The sequence below is a fragment of the Heloderma suspectum genome, chromosome 4 (genome assembly GCF_057233095.1).
Source record: "Heloderma suspectum isolate Gila_16-S chromosome 4, 16-S_ref, whole genome shotgun sequence".
Taxonomy (NCBI): Eukaryota; Metazoa; Chordata; class Lepidosauria; order Squamata; family Helodermatidae; genus Heloderma; species Heloderma suspectum.
The window spans coordinates 254,424,601-254,452,245 of record NC_139461.1 but is presented as its reverse complement, the minus strand read 5'-3'; the positions used below and the strand labels follow the sequence as shown (position 1 = coordinate 254,452,245).

Genomic DNA, 27,645 nt, shown 5'->3' with positions numbered 1-27,645 from the left:
CGTGCTTATATGCATGAGCCCAGCTTGGCAACCATCAGACATGCATAACTGGGAGTGGCCACTGCCTCCTTGGTGTCTTTAACCAAAAGTGACACCGGGTGGTTTGTGCTCTGAATGTCAAAGCATTTCACTCAGAAGTAAGAGAAGATGCCCAAGGAGTTCTAAACTCTGGAGACATAGCATTAGGTTTCAGCAGTTTGATACAAAACCAAGATGCATATTTTCAAAGTGGCACAGGGGAGCAATTATCTTTTATTTTTCCTGTGCTCTAATGTGGATGGATTTTCCTTCCTGACCAGTGAGGTTGACTGCATTCCCCTTGCTCAAATTCAGGATCCAGTTTTGCACTTTGAAAGCAATAATGTCAAAGTTTCCCAGTAATATGCTCTTACTGCCCCAGTAGGAAGTGGATGGGGTCGGAGGAGACAAAAAAGGATGATTTTATCTAGATCAGGATAAGGAAATGAATGTGTGACACAGCTGGGAATCTAACTCTGGAGGGAATCCCAACTCTGTCTGCTCTAATTACTATTACAAACCTCTTCATGAATTTGGGCAGAATATTCCAAAGTGCAGTTTCCCCAGTGTGCTGAGCTCTCCTAAAAATCTAACCACATAGAAAGGATTGAGGGCTGTAGGAGGTTTGGGTTTCTTGGAGATCATCTATTCATTGTTTATCTTCCATGGAAAGACTTCTCTAGGACCTGATTTGGGGGAACTGCAGTGCTTGGGGAAATCTCCCTGTGTATGTCTCCTTGTCGCTTCCTGACTGTCATCTTTAGCTGGCAGAGCTACTGTTCACCTCTCTCTCTAGTTAGCTTATGTTGAGAAAATGTATTGTGCCACATTGAGGGATCACTGTTGCTAAGCATGACCATGATGATACAAATGGAATCTTGTTCCTCTGTGCTCCAGATACGCATATGCGCTCAGACCCAGCCAGCTCAGCAGGCTAATTTGCATAGTCTCTTTATTTTCTGAGAAAAATAAAATGCTGTTTGTGAGAACAAAAGTGTACTCCAGTTATTCTGTTAAAAGCACTTTGCAGAGAGTAATGCCTGGGGTCCAAAAATGTCTCTGTAAGGGTTTCTGCTTTTAGCATCACCCTGCTGGCAAAGCTGTTCTTACATCTGCCGTAATATATTAGCAGAATATTCACACACAAGCAGACATTGTTAACAGAGGATGCATTGCCACTGGAACCTAAGCAAAAATGATAAAATTTCAGTCAAACTAGTTCCTGTCAAAGAAGGAAGAACACACAAAACTTCCTGCATGGATACTGGCTGGCATGCAACTCAGCATCAGGATGTAAATGCGGAAGTCTACCTCCACAACCATTCTTATGCATTAGCTGGCACATCTTTTCTGAAAGGTTAAAATATTATTATTATTATTATTATTATTATTATTATTATTATTATTATTATTTCTATACCGCCCAATAGCTGAAGCTCTCTGGGTGGGTTACAAAGATTAAAAACATTAAAAATACAATATACAGAGATTAAAAACCATTTACATAAAAAACACATGAACAGACAATATACACAAAAGAAACATATCTAAAACATCTTCAAACAATCTCAAAAACAAACAACCATAACCATAAGCCATTCCAGGATTGATTAAACACTTATCACATACTGCTGAATGCCTGGGAGAAAATCATACTCTTTATCAGACATTAATCAGTGGTAAGAACCATGACATCTTGCTAGCATTTGCTTGTTTATGTTGGAGTGAAGGCAACCTGAAGCCTTTAAAATAAGGTTATACTTTGCAAAACGATGGAAAAAGTGGTACTTTCATGTTTCACCACTTTGTTCCCTATTAACGCTTGGAGGCAGATCTGCGATCTAGTCACTCAAGCAAATTGGCACTGCTTGATTTCTTTTCCTCTTTGCACTTTGGCAGAATTATTCTTTAACCCAGTTAAACAACTGTGCACTTAACGCCTGTGCAAGCCAGCCTACTAGGGCAGTGAGGATGTCTGAAGCAAATTTTGTCTGAGGAATTCACTGAAAACAGTATGATTCATCTTGTGAGGAGAATCAGTTGTCACAATGTTGGTTTGGTAAAACACTTCTGATCCCACTTTTTTACCACGCCCCATCTAGGACAGCCATGAGAGAGAATTTAAAAGCCCCCCCCACACAAAAAATATTTTTTACAGCAGCAGCAAATAAAATTATTATACCCCAAAAGCTTTTTTTTAAAGCCACATTTTAGCTGTTCACAGAAAGGTGAGGAGCGAGGTAGCCATACAGCTTCCCAATGGAGACCATTCATCAGTTGTTGAGCAGAGCTCCCAAGAAGGACCATACGGAAGGAGATGGGTAAATATGTTAAATTTGTTAACATTCTCTCTTAGGTACCCATGATATTATGCATGTCTGAATGTTTTATCCAACTTTTAGGGGCAGGGGGTCCACTATGCAAGAACACATCTTCATTCCAGTAAATACCCAGACATAATCATGGACGTGGACAAGTTCTCAAGCATCATGGATTAATTTTTGTCTATGAGTGGCTTCCATGTGAGCAATTCTCCACAGCCCAAACAAAACTGCACACCCACCCTATCCCTTCCAAAAAGCATTATAGAAAAATGTAGGTGATGTGGACCACTATGAACATACAAGCACTGGCTTGGAAAGGGGAAATAGAAGCAATGTCTTCTCACCATGGATTCAGAGTTAATGTGGAGCTCAGCATCAAGTGAGAATGCAGCATGAGATTGGAGTTTGGCCCAGAGACTTGCCATCTCTGTTGACAAATTGAACAGCAGTGAACCCAGCTTGATTCTAAGATCCCCACATTGTATTTTCAGTGGAAGCACTTAGGGAAAAAATAATTTTGTTGCTATGGAATCATTGACAAATATACATGGAAGGTCTTGATGGTAACAGATATACATTTAATCAAAGAGCAACCATTCTGATTAATGTTGGCTGCAGAAATGATTTGTTGTTGCAGGCATAGCATTCCATAGGTGGCCAAGCCTTAGCAAGGCTCCTAGGAAATCATTCCCATCTGTTTTTTTCAGGGATTGAAAGTAGTAATTCTCTAACATTTCAGTATTACGTAATAGAGTAGACCAGACATCCCCAACCTGGACTACAATTTCCATCATCTCTGACTATTGGCCATGCTGTTTGGAGTTGATGTTAACAGTAGTCCAAAACATCTGGAGGACACCTGGTTGGGGGAAGGCTGGTATAGACAGCTCGCTACTATTAACCTTAGTGAGAAATCCAGTAAACTAAGATTAAAGTTGCGTTACTGAAGTAAAGGGAACATGGAATGTGTCTAACCACAAAGGCAAAGGATTTAACAGATGAGCTTTCATAGCTAAAGCCACTGACACAGTATGTATGCTCCACCCCTTAAGTAAATATAAGAAAGGGCATTCAAGGGATATTGGCTTTTAAATGAGCCCTGTAACATGAACAATTTGTAGTGGGGGTGAATTGGGTGTCTTTGTATGCCTGTGTGAGATTTATGATAATAAAATACATATCTGTGTGTGAAGGTTTAAGGCCCACAGAGGCAAAGGGGGGAAAGGTCAGGCCTTGAGTTTTCTGTAGGGAGGGGGTAACCCTGAGAGGAGAAGTTTCATTCCTCCAGATTAGTGTCAGTTTCATTTCTTCACTTAAGTTCCATTCCATTTCTTCAGGTTTGAAATAGTACTTTCAGTTTTGAGGGAGGAGGGTATATAAAGAGAGGGAGAGAGCCAGTGAGAGTTAGAAAAGATAGGCTGCAGCCAGACCAAGAGTAAGAGGAGAGGCAGCCAGAGCCTCAAGTGAGAGCAGAGTTTGAAGAGTGAGCAGGAAGAAGCAGTCTAGAAAAGTCTAAGGGTAAGGGAAGGGTAAAGCTAGGGTAAAGGAACTTGCATTTTGCAACTTTTATTTTCTTTTAATGCCTTTTGTATCACTCAGCTTTACCATGTAAATACTTTTCGTTGTAATTTGTTTGCTTTAAATCTACTAGTAAACTGTTGTGGTTAAACACTGTGTCTAGAATGTCAGTCACCCCACATCTACATCCTAAACACCCACGTTATTGGGAAGGGGACATTTAAAAGAAGGAAGAGATCCTTACAGAGTTGCTCAGGAGGTCCAGGTCATAGGGGAAACCTTCACACCGTGTAAATTGGGGAAAAATCCAGATGGTGGAGAAATATATATAATTTCCTATGGTCTTATCCCAGTGGTGAGATTGGGAGAATTATTTAATTTATTTCTCCCTAATCTGAAGAATCTCCCTTCTTTGGTTTCCACTTTGTACTGATAATGTTGTTTCCACATGTGTGCACTGAATCAGGCAGATGGAGTTTTCACAGATTCCGAAAGGTTAAACTGAAGGTGCATTCTGTTTCCTTTCAGTGGAAATGTTTAGATAATATTCTCACCTGGAAAATCTCCATACCTGATTTGAAGTTCCTTGTTATTCTAATCATTGTCAGCATCATCAACAACAACAAAACTGAAGCATCTGCCTGACCTTTAAGTGGCTAGATCTTTTTACTAGAGACTGGAGCCAAAGCCAAGTAAAGTCAGCCAGTTTATTCATTAGGTTTTGCTGACAGATTTTGCCAGCATATGAAACCTTAATATGAACTCAATTGTATGTTAGTAAAACATATGACAGAGCATCCACAAGCCTATTCATATTGGCATCTCATTTTTATTTACTAGACAGGCAGTATTTGAGAGTTGTGGACTTGAAGGAGCAATGCATGCGCTTCTGATTTTTGTCATGTTTTCTGTTCAACATTCCTTTTCCTTCCTGAGTAGCATTGAACCACCAAACCATATTTTACATTCCTCCAAGACTGAAAGGCAGATTGTAACTTGGTGTGGGGAGGAGGCAAAGCTGCTGAAATAGAACGGCTTTCAGGACCCAGTTGTGCAACCACTGGTGTGTGCATGAGGGGTTTCAGTTATTTGTGGTCTCTGCTAAAACTGCTGAACCAGAACCTGTTCCATTCTTTCTTGTGGATACAGGGGATCTGTTGCCCACCAGGTCCATGAAGTGTCCCCCCTCGCCCACCAGGTCTTTCCCATTCACTTCAGTGGAAAGGGAGCAGCTCTCAATACACAAAAGGAGAACATTATGAAGAGCCCACTCTGTTGAAGCAAATAGAAAGCCAGTCACGCAGAATTCCCGACATCCACAGTTAATGATATATAGACAGACAGGAGCTATACCATATATTTTTTCTGCTCAAACATGATATATCTACCCAAAATGTCAAATATGTTTTTAATCTGCTAACATTTGTTAAACATACAATTTAGATAATATAACATACTAGAATATTAGGAGGATTTCCAAAGAAGTCTGATTTGAGATTGTGAATAGTGTTCACAATAAAACATAGACATTCTGAATATCTGTCCCAATGTTCTACAAAGATAATTAACATTTCATTTTGTGATATATACAGCTAGTAATCTAATTTATGAAAGTATATTTAGAATGAAGTATATGGCAGCCCAGTTCACACGCAGCAACAACCCAGAGTTTGGTTTTTTTTTAAAAAAACAAACCAAACCTCTGGGTTGTTGTAAATGAACCAGTGTGCTAATCACCATGACTTAGCATGTTCCTGCTTGGCTCCTCCTGCCAGTGGGGATGCTAAACAACTCTGGCTTGTCTCTCCTCCAACAAGCCAGAGTTGGAACCCAGGTTTTAAAAAATAAAATATGAATTGTTGTGTGTGAACTGGGCCAGCATGTTGGACTGTAGCTCATGAAGATATAACATTCCTGAAAATGCAAAAAGCTGTTAGAATAAAAATAAATAATATAATACATGAAACCAAAACATTGATTTGGCTCTCATGTACAGATCCCTCTTGGGAAATTTCTTATGTAGGTTCACACAATGCAACTGGTGGCACACTGAAAACTTGTTTGGGTTGTGGTGGTGGAGAACACCAGTGCTCAGAGAGAAAGCAAGCAGCATCCATTCAAATTACATTCCGGGAGGTATGGCAAAAGTAAAAACATTAGGCTTCCTGGTTTTGCCAGTCATTTAAGATATAGCATCAGGCATTTATTGCTTTGTCTTGTTATAAATGCTGGCCATTTTCAGAAATGTCTTAAAAGACTTCAGACCAAAAATATCTAGCTGCTCAGATCTAGCAGATCTAGAAGCTCGATGCTACAAGGCTTATTCAAATACAGTGCCAACAGGAGCTGAACTTGCTGGTTGATAGTGAAGTATTTTTGCAACATAGGTCAGCTTCAAATTCATAATTCAAATGAAGGTTGGATAAAGATATACACAACACAACTAATAATTAATTAGTTTGCCAAAGAACTCAGCTGTGTTGGAAAATGTTTTTGTTTTTATCTGGCAATCTCAGCTATTGGACCACTTACCTTAATTGCCACTACTGGTGCTTAGGAAACTTCGGTGATGGTGAAAAGCATACCAAAGCAATAGCAGAGTCAGGAGACTAGTTTTCAAGGTGGGAGGGAAGGAGATCAGAACTAAAGCCAATTATTCCTTGCTCAATATGGGTTGCAAGGTTAGTGTTTATCTCCAGCTTCCTGGTTCAGGTTTTTTTGGCAGTTCAGCAAGGCATAATAGTAAAAGAGAGACTGCTGTGGCTGCTTTAGAAGGATGAGGTTTTTTTTAAAATGAAATATTGCACGGATGGCATTTAAAGAGATGTGGGAAATGTGCATGGATCAGATGCCGTGGAGAGTTTCAGTAGCAATATGCATTCTGAATTGTAGCGTGTAGTTGTTTTATTGAGCATTCAGTTATTTTCTCAATACTGAGATCTTTGAAATATATTTTGTAGACATTATTTTGCTGAACTTTTTTTTCTAGATTAGAATTTTATTCATTCCCTTAGATGGAAATATGCTTAAGAGTGGATAGTAAAATAAGAGCTTTATGTTCCCTAAACACTCATTATCTCCTAGGCAGGTTTGTTAACTTAAGCCAATAGCAAAGTCTACAAATTGTGTCAGGCTAGCTATCATCAAGAGGTGAAAAAAATGTCAAACTTTGTTTGTATACTGATAATGTTTTCAGGTTTTTCCTTGTAAAGGGATAAAGAAGTGAGTAGCAACTTTACCCAGTATTCAAGGGCTTGTCAGGAAAATGATTTATTGTGGATTTATGCTGCATATAGCCTAGATTCCTATGTGGGTTTGGCAACCTCAGGAATAATGAGCTTTAACAGTCTAATTGGCCATGATCCAGTGATATGTATCCATCAGATGCAATTGCACTTCTTTCCTTCATCAAGACCATGTAGGACCCCCAAGAATTTTTAATCTACTCCTAGATTACATAATGTCTCATAATTCAGTGGGGGACAGACTGGCCCAAGCCCATTAAAGAATATATACATGAAGCTGCCTTTTACGAGGTCAGATCATTAGTCCATCAAAACCAGTGCTGTCTCCTCTGACCAGTGAGAACTCTCCATGGGTCTTTCACAACACTGTTACCTGAGATGCCTGGTACTGAACAAGGAATCTTTTGCAGGGAAATGATGTGGTCCCATAATAATCATGACATAGACCCAAAGAACACATTACTTTAAAGTAGGGGTGTACGAAACCCCGCTTACCTGGCTCTGCTGGGTTCCGCTGGGGGGGGGGAGGCGCTCCGTCCCTCCCCCCGGAATCCTCACCGGGGGGGGAGGCGATCCGGTCCTCCCCCCTGGAATCCTTGAAAGCCGGCTGTGCTCCACGGCGGCTCCATGGAGCAGCCGGCCAGGCCCAGGCCAGGGCCGTCCACAGCCGGATTTCCAGCTGCGGAGGGCTCTGGGTAAGGGGGGGGGAAGCATACGCAAATGGCGGTGGCTACGGCCGCCGCCATTTGCGTTCCTTATTTTTCTTCGTCTTAGTCTACGTAAATATTTACATAGACCAAGACGAAGAACCCCTTCATGGATCACTGCCTTGTTGTGGCACAGGGGCTTGCGTAACTCAGTGAAGCCATAAGCTATGCCATGCAGGGCCACCCAAGACGGACAGGTCATGGCGGAGAGTTCTGACAAAACGTGGTCCACTGGAGAAGGAAATGGCAACCCACTCCAGTATTCTTGCCAAGAAAACCCCATGGAACATATCACAAGGCTAAAAGATATGACACCGGAAGATGAGCCCCTCAGGTCGGAAGGTGTCCAATATACTACTGGGGAAGAGCAGAGGGTATTTCCAAGTAGCGCCAGAAAGAGTGAAGCGGCTGGGCCAAAGCCAAAAGGACACTCAGCTGTGGATGTGTCTGGTGGTGAAAAGAAAATCCGATGCTGTAAAGAACAATATTGTTTAGGAACCTGGAATGTAAGATCAATGAATCAAGGTAAGCTGGAGGTGGTCAAACATGAGATGGCAAGATTGAACATCGACATCTTGGGAATCAGCGAACTAAAATGGACAGGCATGGGCGAATTTAATTCAGGTGACCATCATATCTACTGTTGTGGGCAAGAATCCCTTAGAAGAAATGGAATAGCACTCATAGTCAACAAAAGAGTGGGAAAAGCAGTACTGGGGTACAATCTTAAAAACGATAGAATGATCTCAGTACAAATCCAAGGCAAACCAAATCCAAGCCATTTGCGTTCCTTATTTTTCTTCGTCTTTTTTTTTTCTTTTTTACAGAGACGTGATAGGCTTACGTAGCCTACGTAAAAACTTACGTAGCCTATCACGTGTCTGTAAAAAAAAAAAAAAAGAAGACTGCAAATGGCGGCGGTGGCAGCCAGTCAGACCAGCCACCGCCACCGCCACCGCAGCCACCCGGAACATCCGCACCAGGTAAGTCTCATATCGGGGGGGATCTGCAGGGGGGCGGGGGGGGCAGGCCGTTCCGCCACAGAGTTCGGGGGGCTGAATGCACTGGCATTCCGCCTCACCGAGATCCGTGGCAGAATTCTGTGACATCCCTACTTTAAAGACATAGCAAGCAGCCATATCTTTTTGTTAGGGTCCCAAACCAGATTGCCCCTCCCCCCCCGCCATCTGCAGTTTATCTAAGGGACCACCTGTCTTGCTATGCCCCCACCTCACGAATTAAGTTCTGCAGGAGAGGCCCTTTTGAGGGTGCCATACCTGCAGAAGCTGATTTGTCAGGCATGCGTGAAACGGCTTTCTCCTTTGTTGCCCCCGAAGTGTAGAATGCACTCCCTCAAGAACTGCAATTGGCCCCCACTCTCTTGGCCTTTAGCAAGGGTGCAAAGATGCATCTCTTTAATTTAGCCTTTTAAAATATGTAGATTTTTAATGGTTTTCCTGTTTTAAGGTTTTAATTGTTTTAAGGTTTTCTTGCTTTTCTTGTTTTAAATTCTTGCCTTGATACCTATTTAGCAGATAAGGCGGTATAAAAATGTTAATAATAAATAAATAATAAAATGTTGCCTAACAGTGATCCATTTGCTTTAATGGTACAGAGGTCCCAATCTGGATCTAGACCTCTGTGCTTACTTTAGAGTAAAAAAGAAAAAAGACATAGCTGCTAACCATCTCTTTAAAGTAACATGTGTTTTTGTGCAAAGTTTCACTTGTACAAGCACACCCTCACAGGATTAGAATCATGGCCTTCTATACTGTAAGACTTTTCTATACACTTTATCATGATTTCATTCTGTCTATTGCAGGAGCTTACATTTTGTTAAATAACAGCTGTGAAACTGATTTACTGAAGGAATTGTGGTCAGTGGGATTTCGATAACTGCTGACAACAGTGAGATTTGCAACAAAATAAGAGAAATTAGCAGCACTGTGTTTGGGAAAAGATCACAGAGGGTGGGTTATATTTTAAGGCAAAATATTGACTATAACTGCAGGCATTAATGAGATAAAGCTGAGGTTGCAGGTGCAAAGGGGCATATTTATTCAAAACAAATTGGCTGACATAAACGGCATTTTAAATTATTAGTAATATTTAACCATCATGGTGAAAATGCACTTGTCTGTTTGCAAAGGAAAGGCCAGACAACAACATGCAATAAGCAACTGGATTTTTAAAAAAACCCAAAACCAGCAACCATGAGACTACAGGTAAGATGAATAGAAATGTAGCATTTACTAAATTCTCTGGTTACTACTGGAGTTAGTCCTCCAGAAGGATCACATTCTTCTTTGGATTCAACCACTATAAATTAGGAATTATGTTAGTGAAATCAATGGAACCATCCACAATGTGCACAGAGCACAGAGTTTTAGATAACCTGCTAATGAGGTTAACATTTATCAATGTGCATAATTAGCTAATGCTAGCAAAGATGCTTGAAAGAAGGCCGGCTGTCAATAAGGTGCTGTGCTGAGATTGGCTTAGAAAGCCAGTCTCAGACTATGTTTTCCAACAAATGATGATGATCTTCTAGATAGGTTCTTCTAAAAAGCATACAACATACTGTTTTCATCTTGGAAATGAGATCCCCGAGCACTCCAGCACACCCTGACAACTCCCTTAAAGGTTTGCTTTTAGTGTATAATTGATGCTGAATATTTGGCTGGGATTATTGGGGGCAGAAAAGGTGTTTACCAAATGCAGACCAAGGGGAAGTCTACACGGAAATGGAATGAGAAGCACTTCTGATATTATCCAGATTTTCATGAAATCACTTTTGGTCCATCCCAGGCACATGAAGCAAAAACTGTGGAGTAAACACTACCTTAAACCCCACTTTTCACAGGTCAAACTGCACTGTGATCTGCCTTACTTTGCTGATGGATAGGCAGAGTCTCACTAGTAGAAGTGAACATCATCAACCCCATAGATGCTGCTCAGCCAATGACAGAGGCTTACTCCTGCCCCTCTGCATGCTCCACTGCTCAGGGAAGTTTAATAGAAGAGATGAGTAATGTCAGATAGTTTACTCTACACCTCTCCCCCTCACATCCACCAACTGTGAACCAGCAATATTGAAGCCCGGGAACAGAGCAACAGGTGGGAAGACAAGAGGTGCTTAGGTCCTGCATGGAGGGAAAGGGCTGGAATTGCCTCCCTCTGCTAGCTCTCTGGAGTCAGCAGTGGCAGCTGCTGCCTCCCCTTCCCCAACCTCAACTAAGCCTCCTCCTCCTCCCCACAAACACACAGGAAAATCACACACACAGGGGACTGTTCTGAAGAACAGACATGAATGAATCAGCGGCTGCTGTTTGTGAATGGAAAAAAACAAACTGCTGCATTAGTCTGAATTATTATTATTATTTTATTATATTTATTTATATCCTGCCTTTTTCCCCATACTGGGACTCAAGGTGCAACACAGCGCGATTCCATGATTGAGGAGGTTTGTTCCCAGCTCTGTCCATGCTCCCCTGCTGTACGACCACCCTCTCTCCTTCTGGATCTTCCTTAGTTGTAGGTGTGTTGTGCTACTGCGAAGTTGTAGGTGTATCATTACTGCAAAGTTGCAGGTGTATCATGACTGTGAAATACTGAGGCTGGCCACCCTCTCTCCTTCCATTCTAGGTATTCCTTAGTTGTAGGTGTATCATGCCACTGCAAAGTTGTAGGTATATCACAGTAACACAACTGTGAAATACTGTAGCTGCAGGCTCCTGCTACTGGCTGCCCTTCCTCCTTCAGCTCTGTGTAATCTTTATTGTGCACTACTTATAAATGGGCTGCTCTACTATTGTGAATGAATCAGTGCTACTGCTATTATGAATGGGAAAAGGAGGCTACTTATTGTGAAAGCAGCTCTACTGCAAATGGGAAAAAGAGGGGGGGAGGGGCAGCCCCACTCCTTGACAATGTCACTTGCCAGTCACAGCCATGTCACAGAGGCATGCCCAGGATTTAATATGAACAGAATGCTGGACTAGATAGACCCTTGGTCTGATCCGACATGGCTCTTCTTATGTTCTTGGATTTCTATATGGTTGCTAGGATTCTCAGAACAAGATTCTGAATTGTCAGAGACATACAACATTCAACCCAAATCTGATTTTTATTTTTGTTAATTTGGTTTGCATGTCTACTTTCTAACATACTTTCTGTATGTCTGCATAACACACTGGTGTAGGGATGTATGAAAGTCACCTTTCTGCGTATTATGTTGATAGGGAGGGATGTGTTCCGTCCCTCCCCCTGGAATCCTCGACGGAGGGGGGAGGCAATCCGTTCCTCCCCCCCCGGAATCCTCCACGGCCGGCTGTGCTCTGCAGCGGTGCCGTACTTATTTACGTAAATATTTACGTAGGCTAAAACGGCGAATCAAAAAGGGACGCAAATAGCGCCCGCTACGCTATTTGCGTTCCCCTTTATTTTCACCATCATAGTCTACGTAAATATTTACGTAGACTAAGACGGCCAAAAATAAGGAACGCAAATGGTGGCAGCCATAGCCGCCGCCATTTGCATACACGTTTGTTTTTGTTTTTGTTTTTACCCAGCCATGATAGGCTACGTAAATCTTTATGTAGCCTATCACGTCTTGTAAAAAAACCAAAAAACAAAACAACAAGACTGCAAATGGCGGTAGCGGCGGCCAGCCGGAAGACCAGCAGCCGCCGCTGCAGCCGCCACCGCCCAGAACATCCACCCCAGGTAAGTCTCGTCCCAGGGGGGATCCGCGGGGGGGCAGGCCGTTCCGCCACGGAGTTCGGGGGGGCGAATACACTGGCATTCGGCCTCACCGAGATCCGTGGCGGAATTCTCTGACAGCTTTACACTTGTGGCTTCTTAGATGTGTAGTACTTATGCCCGACTTTCATCCAAGGTTGATTCCAATGTATAAAGAGTACAGTGATGTATTTCATTATGTTTGTATACCTTCTAGCCAGCATACCACATTCACTTTTCTATTGGTAATGAGAAGGTTAATTATTCATGTGGCCAAGCAGCTTATTTGAACAGGAAGCCCAAAAGGGACACCATGGGGATGGTGTTTTACTGAATGCAACCATTCTGCACAGATACTGAGGTGCATCACTTGTTTGCAAGCTACATTTGACCCTTTTAGCCCCCTGTAGCATCTATTGAGTCCCAAAAGGTTAAAAATTAGCTTACAGTCAAGCTAATTTTGACCCTTTTGATGCTCTGTAGCATCTCCAGTTCCCATTTTTAAAATTTATTTTAAATTTTTCTTCTGTCTTTGGCTCTGGGGGGTGGGGGTGGGTGGAGAGACACAGAGTGGATGGGGGGGGCAGACCTCCTGAAGTTGCCCATCCCTGCTTTAAAAGATAAAAGGAAAATGAGATACCTGTAATTTTGGTGCCTACCTCACAATACTTTGTTTTGAATACTCTAGTCTTAAAAAGAAAATGAAAGAAATAATTATAGTCAATGTTGGGGGGTAGACAGTAGCATGGAAAATAAAAGGGTATGATAGCAGATCAGCACTGCAGTCTCTTCCTCTTCTCCACCCCCTCATCTCCTCTCCACCATAAGAGACTTACGGATAACATTTTTTGCGTGTAACTGTGTCAACTTCAAGAATCCTTTGGGCAGGCTATTCCTATGGTCCCGCTATGCCAGAAGTCTCTATGCCAGGGCTAACACCTACGTGATATAGTGTGACCCTATGCACTCCTAGAGCAAAATAGAAAGCACAGTAATAGCAGCTAGAAACAAAGGTAATAGAGCAACATTGACATCTGTTCCCACAGTGTCTCTGGTAACTCTGCTACAACCTACCAGTCATGATATTGAACACTTGCACAGTAGCCATGCAGAGAAGGCACTAATCAATGTGGTCAATGTGGCAATGGCAGGGACCTACTCTACACTCACATAATTCACAAGCACACCCCCAGGAAAAGCCCACAGCATCTTCCCCAACAGAGGCCTCCTATATCCCAATGGATAGGGCAATGGCAACTGACATCTACAGCCACTAGTTCTGGGATGCCACTGGGAGCTTGTAATCAACTTTTTTTTGTTTCTTGAGGGAAAGCCAGGGCCAAAACAGGGAAGCAAGGATCACTATTGCAATCATAGCCAACCAAATACAAAGTCCAACAATTACAAGCCCTGCATGTAGAATCCATAGGCTTCAGTCCCACAGGAGGGGCAGGATTGCAGCTTGAGGTCGATAGGCATGTGGTCAAGGAACACCTAATTACTTTGAATGAGTTCAAAGCTCCAGGGCCAGATGAACTGCACCCTAGAGTAATAAAGGAACTGGCAGAAGACCTCTCAGAACCGCTGTCTATTCTCTTTGAGAAATCATGGAGGATGGGTAAAGTGCCAGATGACTGGAGGAGGGCTAATGTTGTTCCTATCTTCAAAAAGGGTAAAAAGGAGGAACCTGGGAACTACAGACCAGTCAGTCTGACATCAATCCCTGGGCAAATTCTGGAGCAGATGATAAAGCAATCCACCTGGAAGCACCTTGAAAACAATGCAGTCATTACTTGAAGCCAACATGGTTTCATCAAGAACAAATCCTGCCAGACGAATCTGATCTCATTTTTTGATCAGGTCACCTCCCTTGTGGACTGTCTGTGGGAATGCTGTGGACATCATATACCTCGACTTCAGCAAAGCTTTCAACAAAGTGCCCCATGATCTCCTGATGAGCAAACTAGCTCAAAGTGGGCTAGATGAAACAACAATCCGGTGGATCCACAGTTGGCTACAGGATCAGACTCAAAGAGTGCTTATCAATGGGATCTTCTCTAACTGGGGAGAGGTAACAAGTGGGGTACCGCAGGGCTCAGTCCTGGGCCCAGTGCTCTTCAACATTTTTATTAATGACTTGGAGGAGGAGGTGCAGGGAATGCTGATCATATTTGAGGATGACACAGGGATAGCTGATACCTTGGAAGACAGAAACAAAATTCAAAGTGATCTGGATAGACTGGAGTGCTGGGCAGAAAACAACAGAATGACATTTAATAGGGATAAATGCCAAGTTTTGCACCTAGGAAAAAGAAACCAAATGCACATTTACAAGATGGGGAATACTTGGCTCAAAAATACTACAAGCGAGAAGGATCTTGGAATTGTTGTAGATCACAAGCTGAATATGAGCCAGCAATGTGATGTGGCTGCAAAAAAGGCAAATACTATTTTGGGCTGCATTAACAACAACAAATAGAACTATAGCTTCCAAATCCCGGGAAGTACTAGTCCCCCTCTACTCGGCACTGGTTAGGCCTCATCTGGAGTACTGTGTCCAGTTCTGGGCACCACACTTTAAGAAGGATGCAGACAAGCTGGAGAGGGTTCAGAGGAGGGCAACGAAGATGATCAGGGGACTGGGAACAAAGCCCTATGAAGACAGCCTGAAAGAACTGGGCATGTTTAGCCTTGAGAAGAGAAGACTGAGGGGAGAGATGATAGCGCTCTTCAAGTCCTTGAAAGGCTGTCACAGAGAGGAAGGCCAGGATCTCTTCTCGATCATCCCAGAGTGCAGGTTACGGAATAATGGGCTCAAGTTACAGGAAGCCAGATTCTGGCTGAACATCAGGAAAAACTTACTGACTGTTAGAGCAATACAACAATGGAACCAGTTACCTAGGGAGGTAGTGGGCTCTCCCACGCTGGAGGCATTCAAGACGAGGCTGGACAGCCATCTGTCAGGGATTCTTTGACTTAAATTCCTGCATTGAGCAGGGGGTTGTACTCGACGGTCTTATAGGCCCCTTCTAACTCTACTATTCTATGATTCTATGATGCTTGAGGAATTTTGTCTTTGTGGATTCCTGTGCGAATTGATCTGCTCTGCACCTCTCACACTAATGTCTTGATCACAATGTAGCTATCTACCTCGTGCTTCTCCAAATATTGCAACAGAGTTCTCAGACGTTTGAACATATATATATAGAGAGAGAGAGTTTGAAAGAAAATACACATTTAAATACATGTTTTGTAGAAGCAAAATTGAATTATAAATAAAAACATGCAAAAGTGACACAGACTGGAAATAGATTCACCCATCTGAGCCGAGAATGTTTATAGCACACAAAAGGTTCATAATGCTGTCTGCGAGGGGAGTAAGTTTTTGTTGTGTTTTGTTTTTTGGCAAAGGATTGGGAAAGAAGCCACATGGACAAGGAAGAATGAGCACTACAATAGCACATCAGTGTGATGTGCCTCGTAGAAAAAAGCAGTGCAATGGTATACAGCATCTCAACGTTCAGTTCCCTGCCCTGTAAAATTGAAATGTAATTTCTCCAAGGCAGAGCCTAGCTTTTAATCACTTTAGTGACAAGGCACTCTGCCTTATGAGCAACAACCTTTTCAGATGCAGGCAGCAGGGCTAGAACCCAGAACACTTGCTTCACAGAACTGCACCTTAGCCATATAGCTACAGGAGCAGACAGAGGACAGACCAAAAATGGGGTCTTTGTCATCTCCTGGGAGCTTAGGCTGTGACATGTCCTCTTTCTCTCAACCAGCCATACAGATGAAAGTGCCCTGCACAGAGTCATAACTTAATAGCAGGTTTAACATAGAAGCAGGCCCAAGCCTTATTGCTGGTTACAGGCCCCCAAGAAAAAGGGGCTGGGAAGAATGCAATACAATAAAAAATCAGAGTGAGTAGTAATGGGCCACCTGTCTAATTCATTTTTGTCCAATTCTCTCATTCCATGAAGTCGTGCCTCCTCCTTGTTGGTTTGATTCATTGCCAGCATCTGCTGACAATTTACCCAGCATACCTCGTTAGAAATCTTCCTCTTCCCACTAGTTAATGCAGATCCCTGATCAGTTTATCATAGTAGCAGTAATTATTGGGCTGTTAAGAGGACATTGAGCTACTGAGATCTCTCACCTTTCCCTTGCTGGTAGGGATGGATCAATCTGCATTTTTCTCTTTCTATAATTTTTGCTTTTTTTTTCTCCCAAGCACCTGTTTGTTCCGTGCCATTTCCACGAGAGTTTGTGAATGGGATTTTTGAAGTCCGCATGAAAATCTATATGCGTTTCTGTACAGTTTCCCCTAATGTATGCATTTGTGCACACTATCATCCCTAGTGGTTGATTTTGATTTTTTTCCATTTCCCCCTAATGTATTAATTTTTGTGCAGTTTTTTTTTTTTATCAGAGAACTGCATTGCAAGATTTGGAGAAGTATAAAAATTGAAGGCTAATTGTATTCTGGTTCATGGATTAGTTCAGGAAATGTAAATTACGTCACTTCATAATAAAATGTGAACTGAACAAATTGCACACCCAGCTCTACCTGCTGGTGGTCCAGTAGCAAGGTCTGGAGCAAGAGGTAGACTCTGAGCCCTCGTGGGATGTGCAGTGAGGAATCTACTGCCCCTTTCCATCATGCGTCCCACATTGTGAATAACAAGGGGTCAGGGAGTTACCCTTTCTGCCAACTATCATAAGAACTGGACATCAAATGAAACTGTCACAGCCTTTTCTGAATGATATCAGTGATATAGTAGAAAAGGGCTTGCCAACATTTTTGTTCTTGTAGGGCAGGCGTGAGCAACTTGCGGTGCTCCATCAGGTTGGCCACTCATGAAAGCCTACATAGAAGGGAGCCACCCTGAGGGAGGGGCATCCCTGCGAAGCTAGTCTGGCCAAGGAGTTCTTGCCCAGACTGCTGGCAACTTCTCTAACTTCCACTTCCACTCCTCTATTGATATTCGTAGGTGCAGATTAACTGTTTCATTGCAGTCTGAGAGTTTCGTAGAATCTGTATTTGTAAAGAAGGTAGTCTTTAACTAATAAAGTAGTGAGCCTGAAGCCTTGTTTCCTGGAGTGTGCTGATTGTGAAGGAGGAGGAGGAAGGAACACCTGCAGGACACCTGCAGCCCCTGTGCTCCTGGCGTCGATGACTGGGTCTTGTGGCTGTGGGAAACAAATGCCCATGATCATGATGTTTCTTGTCTGCTGCTGTGCCTGAGAGGTTAGGAAGCTGATCTGCGGAGCTTGCTTTGTGCGTTTGAGTCCTGGGAACTCTCTCTCTTTTGCCTGTGACATGATTGCTTTTTGGCAAGCATGCAAAAGGTGTGGGGGCATTTTCCCCACTTCTAATTGTGTGTGTGTGTGTGGGGGGGTCAAATTCACATCTCCTGCTTCTTGACCCTGCACCTTATGAGTGAGCCACTGAAGGCTGCTGCTGTCTGGTTGTGTCTATCCCCACCCCCCCAGATCCGCTCACTGCCGCTACCACAGCAATTCAGCAGCAGTTTCTGAGTTCTGAGATCATCCTCAGTCCACCTATTTGCATGTCCAATACAAAACATCCCCCCAAATATCCCTCTGCATGTCTATTGAGAAATAACAGTGAGAAGCAGCACAGTGAAAAACTCCCGCTTATGCATGTCTACTCAGAAGTAAGAAGGACTAGATTACTCAGAAGTAAGCATGGACAGCAGGTTTTGAGAGCATCCAAAATCCACCCAAAATACTACAAAGCATGTAGTAGTAGCAATCGTCCTCATCATCATCTCCAGAGCCACACAAAAGCATTCTTGGGAGCCACATTTTTCTGTTCCAGCAACAGCCCACATTTCACAGAGAAAGAAACTGAATAAAGTGGCTTTAAACCCAGGAGTGCAAAATTGGGGGGGCGGATCCACACACCCCACACTCGCAGTGATGTGCATGCACACACCAAAGCCACCCCATTGCTCTAACCAGCCGGCTCCAGCCTGCTGCCACTCAGTCTCCCAACCTCCCTTCCTTAACAGGCACACAGCAGCATTTTTTCCTTCTTCAGGCTGTGGAGTTCTAGCCAGTACAGCCATCACCTTGAGACTGAAAAAAGGACCTCTTCAGCTCCACACAGGCACGCTATGACCTCTTCTTAAACAAACAACAAAACCCAGCATGAGCACCCATCCTCAGAGTAAAAATCCAGACCCTGCGGAAGTTCAGGAGAGCCAGATGGTGTCCATGTTTGGCAGTAAGGTAGACCATTCCACCTGGACAACCTGCCTCACTGCCTCTCAGCCAGCAGAACAGTACTGAGCATGCATTGCCAGTGCAGCTTCCAGGGCTGACATGAAGACCAGGTTAGGCAACTACAGCTGCAGGTCTGGGATACTTGCAATTAACAACTTTGCTGGTAGGAGGTATTTGGAGAATGGCTGGGGATCGGTGCCACCGCCCATTTATAATTTTAAGGTTCTCAGCTTGGTATTAAAAATTAAAAAGTTGAGTTCCAAACAGTACTGATAGCTTCCCTGAGCATTGCTTATAAATGGGTTCATAATATTGCAAGACTTAGGAACCAAAAGAAAAATGAATTTGAATGGACTGTTCACTGCGCTATTTGTCTCTGGTGAATTTAGTTGATTTGGTGCTGATAGATCTAGATAGAGAATTCTCCTTAATGTGTAACCTTTAAAAAAATCTATAGATCCTTAATGAAAAAAATGAGACATCAGGAAGACAAAGTATTACATAAATTGTGATGTCATAACGCTGAAATTTTCCATTTGTTCATTAGCAAATATAAGAGTTGTTATTTGCTGTTAACAAATCATGCTGGAGGGCACAGTGTGTAATTGGATGAGTGATTTATTCTGAAAGTTGTGAACGCTATGAATTATATATTTCAGCGTTCTTGTTTGTGAAGCGGGTAAATGAAATAAATTATTACAAATGAAAAAGAAGTTCTCAGAGCAGTTTAATATGCTAAATCAACATATTTGCCAAAAGTTGCATCTGTCAGTTCAAAAGCCCTTCTTATTTCAGCCCTAAATGGAATGCATCCTTCTTTTAACAAGACACTTTGGAAACATTTTCCCCTGGTTTTTCAGGGAACAGACATTCTTAGAGCAACCCCAGTTTTGCTAAGAAAAGTAAATGGGTCTCTTGACTTGCCTGTCACTCATTTCTTTTACCCACTAAATCATTTCATAGAAGCATGTTCTTTCCTGCCTATGAGGCTAAGTTGTCTGTCTAAATCAGAGGTATTTCATATGATGACAGGTTTGGTTTGTTGTTGTTGTTTTCCGGGCTTAAATTAAAATTTGTTCTAGGGCAGGAGTGGGAATCTGTGGCCCTCACAGGACTCAAACCCAGACCCAAACTCAGGGATGATGGGTATTGTAATCTAACAACATCTGGGGAGCCACAGGCTCCCCACCCAGTCAGCAAAAGAGATAAACTCAGAAGAATTTGGGCATAAATCATTGGCCCTCTAGATGTTTTGGTCTACAACTCCCATCAGCCCTAGCCAGCATAACTAATGGTGTGAAATTATGGGAGTTGTAGGCCAAAACATCTGGAGGCCACAAATTGCCCACCGTAGCGTAAATGACTAAGATCTTAAAAGATGGGGTGGGGGGAGATGCTTTGGGATCTCTGTAGCCTACCTCACTCTTCACCAATACAGCGTTAACATTAATTTCATCTCTTACATTTCTATACCACCCAATAGCTAAAGCTCTGCGTGGTTTACAAAGATTAAAAACCTTAAAGATTCAATATTGTACATAATATAAAAACCCTTTACATATAAACAGACAGCACACACACGCCTGAAAATAGAGGAAGGTCTTAACCTGGAGCCAAAAAATAACTTGGGCGGACCTCGCTGGGGAGATCGCTCCATAATGGGGGGGGGGAAGCACCAAGAAGGCCCTCTCCCTTGTTGCCACCTTCCGAGCCTCCCACAGAGGGGGCACCTGGAGGAGGACCTTAGATGATGAGTGTAGTGTACATGTAGGTTCATGCCAGGAGAGGCACTCTAACATATCCTCTGAACATCAACTGCTTGTGGGAGGGGGACAGCAAGGGAGGACTTGTTGCCTTCAGAGTGCAGAGTGGCCAGCAATGGTGATGGGGGTGGCAGAAGTCCATGAGCTGGCCTGACTTGACACAGGTCAAGTCAGGCTATCTTGCAGACAAGCAAGCCGCAGTTCAGGGGTCTGAGCCCCCAAAAGCTCACCAGACTTGAACTTGGGGGTCTGAGCCCCCGAAAGCTCACCAGATGGGTTCCTCCAACATCCCTAGTTGTGAATGAAGTGGGAGCAAGTGAGTGTGCTGACTCCTGCTTCCCGATCACTCCCACTAGGGCTCCATCCCTGGGTTGTTTTAGTGTGATGTCTGAACCAGTAATTCTGGGTTGCTGGGGGACAACCCAGTGTTGCAAACACTATATTTTCACTGTTGTGACTGTACCATTGAACTAGTGCCTGCTCCATAGGTTTCCATGCACATAAAAACATAAGAACATAGTAAGAACCTGCTGCATAAGACCAAAGATCCAGGGCCTGTTCAATGGTGGCTCCCCATCTTTGGAACTTCCTCCCTAGGGATACATTTTGCCTCTTCTTTGTTTTCTTTAAGGCAGGCCCTGAAAACATTTTTTACTTTAGTCTTACTTTGGTTTGAGTTTAGTTATTCTCTTGGTTACATTTTATATGTTCTGTGATTGGTTTAGGCTGACATTTTAACATTTTGTTGCATTATGCTGCTCTTCTACTTCCTAGATTTTATGGAATTTTAATGTGGCTTTAATGTGGTGTTTTATGGTGTTATATTAGTAGCCTTTTTGGTTTGTAAGCCACTTTGGAATCACCTTTTAGTTCTGAAATGCAGCATAGAAATCCTTAAAATAAATAAACAAGCAAATAAATAAACCCATCTAGTCCAGCATCCCATTTCCAACAGGATCTTGTTTTTATTTTTCCTTTCTGTGGAAACACAGAACACTCCTTATTCTAAACACCTGAGAAATTGCAGCTGTTGACAGTATTATGGGGTTGGTAGTGCTGCAGAACAAAACATACACCCTGGGTTGCCTTTACATTTCAGTTGCTAGAAAGCAGAGGCTGATGAAAAATTACAAAGGAAAGCTATAAAAATAATCCAGAGTTTTCAAATGAAATTGATGTTTTCATTTTCAAAAATGTTCTCTAATTTTTTGAACCATATTCTTCCTTCTGCTGCAGTTAAAACTAGGGTTGAGCCAAAATCTTCTCTCAGCCACCACCATTTTTGCATGATGTAAAAATGCAGGGTGTAGCATTTTGGCCACTGCAGGATCGTTAAAGCAGGTGAAGTGGGTGCTGAATTTACAGTCAGCAGCAATGGTGCTCCTGAGAGTCCCAGTGGCTAATGGGTGCCAATTTTCCCCCAACAGGCCTAGAATGAAGACAGGGAAGTTTACGGTCATGCCAGCTGGCTACATGGCAATGCTACATCATGATGACATGGCATCACCATGAAGCCAGTCTGAGTGTGAGGCGAAATGCTTCGTCTCCTCACTCTAGGGCCTGCTGGGGAAAAATGACACCCACTAACCACCAGGGCAATTGGACAAGCCATTGCCACTGCCACCAGGACCACAAACAATACAGCATGCTGGTTGATACAGCAGTGAAAAAAGTGAGCAGGGGAACAAAATCTCTCCTTCCCCTTTCCTCCTCTCCCTCCAAAATTTTTACATTTAAGCCAAACAAGGTCTTAACAGAACCTTCAGCTCATCCCTATGGTGCTTCCAGGTGAGATTGTTATGGCACCATTGCCCTGCCTCATTCATGAAATTTTACAGGGGTCCAGACAACAATGGCTTCCACTCTTAACCCTCCCATGTTTTCCCACCACTACTTCCATCTTTTTCCTTACTGCAGGAAACCCATTAAGGAAGAAAAGACAGAACAGCTTATTCCAACTTTTCTTCCTTAAGAAAATGCCTTCTGATCATTAGCCCTGAGAGACCTCTGTCTGAAACCCCCTAGTTACAATCATTTACATAGACGATCACATGTAGTAGAGTTCCTGTTCATGAGTTGCAGTTCCACAGAGTCTCCAGAATCTAAATATATTTTGAGTACAAAGTGTCCACAGTGAGTTACCTGAACAGCTGTGTGTGTGTTTTATATATTTTCCAGGATTGCCCACAGCTGTTCCCTACAGAAGAGATTTTGATCCCTGTTGGTGAAGTGAAGCCCATCACACTGAAGGCTAGAAATTTACCTCAGCCTCAGTCTGGCCAGCGTGGCTATGAGTGTGTCCTCAACATCCAAGGCGTGATTCATCGTGTACCTGCTCTTCGCTTCAACAGCTCAAGTGTCCAGTGCCAGAATAGCTCGGTAAGGTGATAGGGTTTAGGAGCTGAGGAGAAGGAGGAAGAGGAAGGGGAGGAGAAGGCTGTATATGAAAGGAGTTGGGGCTTTATGTATTTATTTATTTGCAATATTTCTGGTCTGCCTTCCAACAAAGCTCTTCACATAGTGGTTTGACACAAAAAAATAAAATGCAAAGTAGAAAATCAACCCAACTAAAACAGTATAAGGCAATAATTTAAAATGACATTAAAACAACAGCAAACATTTCCAACATTTTCCAAATGCCTCCAAAAAGAGAACAGGGAAGAACACAAACTGACCTTGGGGGAGTGCCAGAGAAGAGGTCCTGTTCCTGATAAATTACTATTTTTCCTCCTTAAAGTACAGTACCAGGAAGAGGTGCTATACGACAAGAAGACATTATATAGGAGAGACGTAAGCCATATAGAATCAACATGTAAAGGGGAGTAGGGCATTGGTAGCTAGCTCCATCACCAACATCGTGTGCCCTGCTATTCCTGATCCCTGACGTCTTCATATTGAGTGTGAATGTCTCAAAAGGCTTCCCCTTTTTAGATATTTGCAGTCAGTCAATGCACAGATCTCAGGGGCCAGAGCAACTGGGAATCACAATGTTGGGGCTGGATTAGGCAGCACGGCCCGGTTCCCCCTCACCTGTTGATTCTACATGTGAGTAATTTTCTCTAGAAAAGGCTATACAAAAGTAGAATATATGAGAACTTTCAACCAAGGCAAATGCAGTACATAGAAGTGGTATGAAATGACTGAATAATGCTATCAGAAGGCAGGTATCTACCACAGACTGTGTAGATGTTCGTATAAGGCAGGGAGATCCAGCATGTTTCTTCTTGCTCCCTTTCTCAGGTCCCTGGTAGTCTCTGTTTGATTATAGTAAATGGTGAACACCTAGGCTGGCACATCGTCCTAGTGTTTATATGATGATTTATCCCAAAAGAAATGAATCAACAGCCCCTCTTCATACAGGAGCGCTCTTCCTCACTTTCAACATCCTTTCAACATCAATAAACTATTTGATTGTATCAGACATAGAAGCTACTTGATAAATAACCTCAGGATTAAAGGATCATACATTCATACAAAGCCCCAACAGGGATAAACTTGCCCACTCTGGGAGACTTGTACATTCTCTCCTCCACCTCCTACCTATTTCCCAGTAATTTGTTTGTTTTAAAGATATGTAACTACCTTTCAGGTCACACTGCCCTCACAAAACAGCTTAAAATATCATAAATGGTCAGCTAGTAGAAACTGTTGCTCTTCTGCTGATCTTCACCATGGAAGTGCCTGGGACGTCCAGAGGAGGAGGATGACAGAAATTGAGAAATATCAATCTTTCCCCTGGCTTCCCTGATGGACCAGCTGCTATTATGGTCCCTGGAGGCTGGTGGTTTTCTGGCTGTCCACACCAAGTTCACTTGCAAAAGCCAGCTGTTCTAGGCTTCTTGTGGCGGTTTTCTCAGGAGCCAGCTGGTGGTTCTACTGTCCCATGCCATGGCAGCAATCAGGAAACTTGGGGATAATGGCAAAATCCTTCTCCTCCTGCTGCCACTGCGGTCCAGATGCTCCTGCCAGATGACAGTTGGGAGAGGGAGGAGCCTGATGATGGTGGATTCTTAGCAGAGCTACTGATGGCCCTGCTATGCTTTCTGTCTCTGTTACAACCCGATGTAATGACTGCTGCCAGGTATTACTGGGGCAGGGGGCGTAATTCAGTGTGTATTTCATAGCTACATCTGATGCAATAGGCAAAAAACAGGTCAGTGCAGGGTTTTTGTGTTTGTTTGTTTGTTTTATTAAATTTATTAATCGCCCATCTGGCTGGTCACCCAGCCACTCTGGGCGATGTACAGAGTGTATAATGGACAGTTTAAAACAATAAAATTCTACAGTAAAAACATCATATTTCTAAAAATACCCTAACCCACCCCAAATGGCTGCTTGAACAACCACATGTTTAATGCGTGGTGGAAGGTCATTAAAGAGGGCCTAATTTGTGACAATTAGGCAAAACGTTTGTGACAATTAGGCAAATGTTTAGAAATTGAGAGATCTCCCAGCAGTAAGTATATGAACTACCCAGTATGGGGCATTTATCTCTTGTATCCATTTATCAGGACTGCCCATTCATTAATGCCATGGCAGGCTGTTACAAGGAACAATGCTAGCTTTTCTGTCTAGCCTCTTTGAGCATCTTTTTTCCCATGTGTGTGTGTGTGTGTGTGTGTGTAGAGAGAGAGAGAGAGAGAGATATTTTATTATCCTTGAGGACTGGGGAATATCTTGCTCACATTTACTGGTGTTCAAAGTATTGAAGAGGCTGCCAACCTAGATGGTAAAGCTACAAATAGGGCAAATGGAGATGGCAGAAGAAAAGGCACCAGGAAGCATATATTCTGGGAGAGGAAACAAAAACAGCAACAACCAGGGGTTAAACTAATCCTGAATTCCAGGCGGGAATGTGCTATAGTGAGGTGTTTAATTAGAATCCTGGCCCCAGAGAAGATCCTTTATCTGTCAGCTTCCCCGTCTGTGACTGTGGGGGGTCAGGGAAGGGGGAGTTGGGGCGGGGATGTGACAAAGGTGTTAAGGCAAATCTAATTCACACAGGAGAGATAAAAGACAATTGCAGACCTCTTATCAGGAAGCTGTCAAATTCCAGGCCGCAGTAGCTTGATAGAATATGTAATACTGGAAAGCTGCCTGTTGCTGGGAGAAATTGTGGAAGAAGCAGGGATGAGCAAAAGAAGGAAGGAAGGAAGGAAGGAAAAATAGTCTCCCTTAAATAAGCACAGTCAAGCATCCTGCTATAACCTGGTTGTGAAACAGACTTTGGGTCAGACGAGTCAACAGGATTGTCCAAGCTGACACCAATGATGTTGGAATCAATCACATCAGTCAAGACAATCAGTGTTTACTGCATCTCCAAGTCCAGTAAAAAAGAAAAAAAAAACACCTGCCATCGCTGCTGTGTAGAGGCCGCAACTACACAAACTCCTTTTTCTTTAAACATGGAAATAATCCAGCTGATCGCTTAGCATTTTTGCAAAAGTGTACACAGTGGTTTCACCTAATAGTACTTTTGCACTAGCATTCAGAGCAAAAGTAAAATAAACGATGAGCCTGAAGGTGAATTCTGTAAAGATCAGAGGTTCCCAAACAGCTACTTGATCCAATAAAATATTATGTATTTATTTATTTACAATATTTGTATACCACTCCATATCTAAAACAGAGTTTGGAGCTGTGAGCATAAAAGATAAAATAGTAAAAGAATAAAAAGATTAAAACACCATATTAAAATTATGCTTTTTAAAAACAGAATGTCAATAGAAACCCAAGCATTGTGGCTCTTAAAGCACAATCCTATCCATATCTACTCAAAAGTGAGCCCTATCGAGTTCAGTGGAACTTACTCCTATGTAAGTATGTTTAAGGTTGCTGAAAACATGAGATCCCATGTATTTTCAATATGGATAGTACTTCCATGTAAGAAAACTGTGGAAATCACTTATAGAACATTTCATGTGATGATTAGTCACACATCCATTTCACTGCAGCAAGTAGCGTGTGTATACACTGTGAAATAGTCCAGAGCTTTGACTCCTTTTCAGCTTTGAAATGTCGAAAGGAGCAGTTGTATGTCCCCTAGACAGCATCTGGGGATCATAGGATTGTTTTGTTTCTGGGCTCTGAGGCTGGAAACAGGGCTCTGACCTTGGAGCCCAGAAACCATGCTCCTGACCCCCTATCCCTTGTAGCCAGCATGGCTCTGTCTACATCTCTGGCTACACTTGGAAATGGAGAGCAGAGACAGGAAAAGGGGGCATTCCCAGGGGCAGGAGGGGAGGAGACTGTGGCGGCAGCCATACCACATTTCCGATGGCTGCCCCCCCAAAGCATCACTGCTAGATGGGTGAAATCATGGCTGGAGAGCGAAGGCGAAGGTTGCCTCTGCAGTCCAGCCACCCTGCATTGGTTACTCAGTGGCCTCCAAGTTCAGAGGCTGCCTAATATCTTCATAGGATTGGGCCCTAAATAGGTAATTGTTTAATCCTGCCCTGACCATGTCAGCATAGTCCTAGATGCCCAGTGTTGGTGGCAACCCTGAATTTAGGATTTTGTCCTACTAGTGAGTAGGCTTTGTGATACCTGAAGCACAAAGTTGGATGGGCTGGTTTCATTTGCCTGCTTAGACTGCCACTTTAATTGCAGGGGCATCCTGACTTACCTCTTAGGAAAGGAAAGGTTCCTCCTGTGCAAGCACCAAGTCATTACTGACCCCTAGAGGGATGCCGCTTTCGCTGGCGTTTTCATGGCAGACTATAGCGGGGTGGTTTGCCATTGCCTTCCCCAGTCGTGACTACCTTTCCCCAGCAAGCTGGGTACTCATTTTACCAACCTCGGAAGGATGGAAGGCTGAGTCAACCTGAGCTGGCTACCTGACATCCAGCTTCCACTGGGATCGAACTCAGGTCGTGGGGAGAGTTTCGGTTGCAATACTGCTGCCTACCACTCTGCACCACACGAGGCCTCTTAGGACTGGGTGTTTATAGTGGTCTCCGGAAACTATTTGTAAGCTGTACTTCCAGCTTCCTAAAGAGATGGAGGGGAGCAAATGGGGTTGTATAATTAAGAGCTACAGTCATCCATGGGTTTCAGTCTCTGACACAGTACTGCCTCTCTC

General features: G+C 43.1%; 1 protein-coding gene across 2 annotated transcripts in view; it reads left to right on the top strand.

Annotated features, from left to right (window-relative positions):
* The window catches only part of PLXNA2 (plexin A2), a 611,865-nt gene that overhangs the window by 416,973 nt on the left and 167,247 nt on the right, over nucleotides 1–27,645 (top strand). For both annotated transcript variants that reach the window (XM_084853404.1, XM_084853402.1), the window contains one exon: nucleotides 22,743–22,943. In XM_084853404.1, the coding sequence (XP_084709530.1) occupies nucleotides 22,743–22,943 (201 nt within the window). The remainder of the gene's footprint in view (nucleotides 1–22,742; nucleotides 22,944–27,645) is intronic.